General features: G+C 27.5%; 1 protein-coding gene across 1 annotated transcript in view; it reads right to left on the bottom strand.

Moving 5' to 3' along the window:
• The window catches only part of LOC102602304 (uncharacterized), an 8,805-nt gene extending 7,129 nt beyond the window's left edge, over positions 1-1,676 (bottom strand). Inside the window, exon 1 of the mRNA XM_015313235.1 lies at positions 1,429-1,676. Within this exon, the coding sequence (XP_015168721.1) occupies positions 1,429-1,596 (168 nt within the window). The 5' untranslated portion in view covers positions 1,597-1,676. The remainder of the gene's footprint in view (positions 1-1,428) is intronic.
• Between the last annotated feature and the right edge of the window lie 2,110 nt (positions 1,677-3,786).

Below are 3,786 nucleotides of genomic sequence, written 5' to 3'. Positions count from 1 at the left end.
TCCAGAGTTATGAGGAAGCATCGGAAACTGCAGTATCGCCGGATTTGGAAGAGTAATTACAGTGTCCGGCGTAACAACGGAGAAGATGATTTCTAGGGGTATTACTGTAAATCTCAACTTTCTGCTGGGGTAAAATTGTCTTTTTTTCGAGGATATTCAATATTGTACAGAAATGGAAAATAGTGAGAAATTATATTCTCTTTTACTCGAATATTGACAATTGTGAAATATCAATGAAAATGAATATAATTGTTCTGTAAATTTCCATTTTGGCGATGAGAAATTACTCTATTCTTTCACTTCATTTTTGTTGTTTCGTATAATTTTCCACCATATTTTTTTAAGCATTAATATGAATAAATAATTCTTTAATTTCAACTTATCACAAAATTTTAAAAACACGTTAATACATTATATGACACGTTTTTCATTTAAGTTACACAATTCAAAAATCGGGTGGGGACCAATAGTATTAATTTGGGTATTTTAATTATGATTCATTTTAGAGGAAATTGGGTGGGTATTGGGTTATGGGGCGGATAGTTGGGTTATGGGTTAAAAAAAGTGGTCAAACGGGTAGTTCACTAGGATTAAGACACGTGTAAAAAAATAGGGGTCCGTTAGTGAGAGGGGTATATGTGTACCTATAATTGGACGGCAGGGGCTTATGTGGACGCAAAGTATAACGAAGGGCATATACATACCATTTATTAAAGTTCGGGAGTAAATCCGTCCCTTTTCCCTACATATAAATTAAACTCAAGCACCAACAAAAAAAAAAGGTCTCCACCTTCAAACATGTTCTAGTGGCTACCTAATTTTTCATATTATTATTGATGAAGATTAGATTTTCCACGCCGCACCCCTCCCCCCCCCACCACCCCACCACCCAAAATCATGTATAATAAATATTTAATCTGAATAGCCGCTCACTCAATCATTTAATCTAAAACAATTTAATATAGAATACTAATCTATGTAAAATATATGTATAATATGTATATAACGTATGTATACCATTTCGAAAAAATAAATATTGAATCCATCTTTATTTAAGAAAAATACATTCTTTCATACATCTTCGTAAACACAAAAAATTAAACATACAAGGGAATATACCTTGTAGTAGTATAACTCTAAAACACACAAAAAAAAAACTCTCTTTGTTTTAATTTGTATGTGTTATTTTGACTTGACATAATCACATAAAGTTTAAGAATGTAAAGAAAATTTTTAAATCTTGTGATCATAAACTAAAGATATATCAAATATATCAAAATATCCTTTAATCTTTTGATCTTAAACATTGTTACGTGGAAAGTTAAAACTAAAGAGTCGACAAAAAAAGGAAAGCGGCATTCTTTTTTTGAAACAGATTAAAAAAAATTAAAAGCAGGACAAACAAATTGAAACGAAGAGTTTTTTTACCTTGATAATAGCAGAAACCCATAAACGCCTTCCATTAGCATTGGTTCCAATAATAGTAGAAAGTGGTTGTGTTTTAACCTTATGCCATAACCAAATATGATATGTCAAGCTTATCATAAACCCTAATGGAACTAATATCACATCCAAATAACACTTTTTCCATTCCATTTTTTCTCTTTGTTTGTTAGTGTGTGTGTGTGTTTTTTTCCACCTTTTTCTTCTTGTTGTGTTAGTAGAAAGAAGGACTTTGTTTCTCCTTTCTACTTCATTGGGTTTATGTGTCAACAAGCAACATATATATAGACTATAGAGTATAAGTTACATCATCATCATCAATATAATGTTAATAATTTTTTCTATCATCATGTCGTTCAAATAATATACACATATAAGTCTTTTTAAAATAAGATAAGTGAACTGTTATAAAAAATGAAAATGATCTGATAATATAAAAACTACTTACAAAATTATTAGAATTGATTTAGTGAATAGTTATTCAATTTTAATCGTACAAGTATCAAAGTCACTAAATTAATTTTTCATAACGGACAAGTACTCACTCAATGTTGCTTCGGTATCACCAAAGTCACTCAACTTTACCCTAAATATCGTAGAAAATCACTAGGAGTGCAAGAAGACTTTTTTTTTTTTTTTTATGAAAATTAGGTAAAGTTAAGTAACTTTTTGTTAAGAAAAAAATATTTAGTAACTTTTGGATAAAATTGATAAACTTTTTTTGTAACAAAAAAATATACTTCCATTCAATTACAATAAATAAAAGAATTAGTGCTTATTCAATTTTTTTAAAATCAAAATATCAATGTATATAACTTAAATCTGATATTCGATGCACATGGACTTGTTTCAAGGCAATATCCAAAATTAAAGGGAAAAAGGCTTGTATATAAAGAGGCATACCTACGCATATACTTTATAGTTCATATATTTCTTTGGTGTCTCAAACACTAAAAAAAAAATCAATAATACTTTATGGCTGAGTTATATATTTTTCATGCTCCATAGAGAAATAAAACCATTCTTACTATAATTAACGAAAAATAATTTTAAAAAAATCATAATAAAACACTAAATTTTATTAGGATTAGTTTTTTTCTGTTATTTTATTACCTAAAGCTCTATATACTTCTTATATCATGTTTTGTCAAATATTAAACAACATAACCATTTTTAGTTAGTTAGGTAAGTAAAATTTAATTTAGTTAGGTAAAACATACTGTTAGGTATTGGTTAATTTCATCCAAAAACTCAATCGAACCAGATGATCCAATCAATTATTATTATAAGGTATACAATTACTATAATTTTTTAAAATAATTTTATCATTAGTGATAAGTTACTAAATCAAAGAATACTAATCATTTATGATGAAGAAATAATTCTTAAATAACATGTCTTTTTAAGGATAGTCTTAAAATAGTAAAAAGTTTGGATTATTTATTGATATTATATATGTAAAAGGAGTAATTCAATTTATCGATACTAAATTTCTTGTTTATTTTATTAACTAAAACAAAAGTTCAATATAATTTTACCACTTATTTTTGAACCAACATGTCATTTAGCTGATAAGTGTCATGCAATATGATGGTTTATTTACGGTAAATACTTATTTATATGATGTGTTTATATCGAATTAATGTAACTTATACTGGAGTTAGAATATGATTTAGCAAGATAAGAATGTATATTAATTAATCATGATTCTGTGTTAGAAGTGTAATAAAAGCGTATGACATGTATTCATTGATTTGGTGTAAACATCGAAGACAAATATAGTTTGAGTTTATTCTGGTTAAAAAATAATAATTAAGTAAATATAAACATACTTTTGAATAAGTTTTTAGATGAAATGATCACGCTTTAAACACTTCTATTCCTTTCAATTTGGTACTACAAAAATTGAAAAGCACACTTAAGCATTTTATAGGAGCCTTCACGTATCAATTAATTTATCTTAGTATAAGCAATTTAATTTACGGAATTTGTGGGTTGGAAGTTGATTAACTTTTTAATAAACCTAATTTGCTTAAGCAAATTGCTGAGTTAAATTCCACTGAAAAAAGGCCAAAAATATTCAAATAAGCCAAGGATAGAGTTTGTGGCCAATAAGCCAAGGATTGTGATACTGTAGAGTAGTAAGTACTCCTCTATTTTTTAACTAGAGGTCTTGGTTCGAGTTCTTTCGATACACAATTGTCTTTGTTAGAGAATGTTTTATCCTTAATATAAAAAATTTCGACACAATTTCGAATTTAATCGAACTCTAATATAAATATCAGACAAGCGAGTAAAAAAAAAGGATTTTGTGAGACAAAACTAAGAGGTTACACACCTGTA

This window comes from Solanum tuberosum, unplaced genomic scaffold (assembly GCF_000226075.1).
Source record: "Solanum tuberosum cultivar DM 1-3 516 R44 unplaced genomic scaffold, SolTub_3.0 scf00240, whole genome shotgun sequence".
NCBI classification, from domain to species: domain Eukaryota; kingdom Viridiplantae; phylum Streptophyta; class Magnoliopsida; order Solanales; family Solanaceae; genus Solanum; species Solanum tuberosum.
This window is presented reverse-complemented; position numbering and strand designations above follow the sequence as displayed.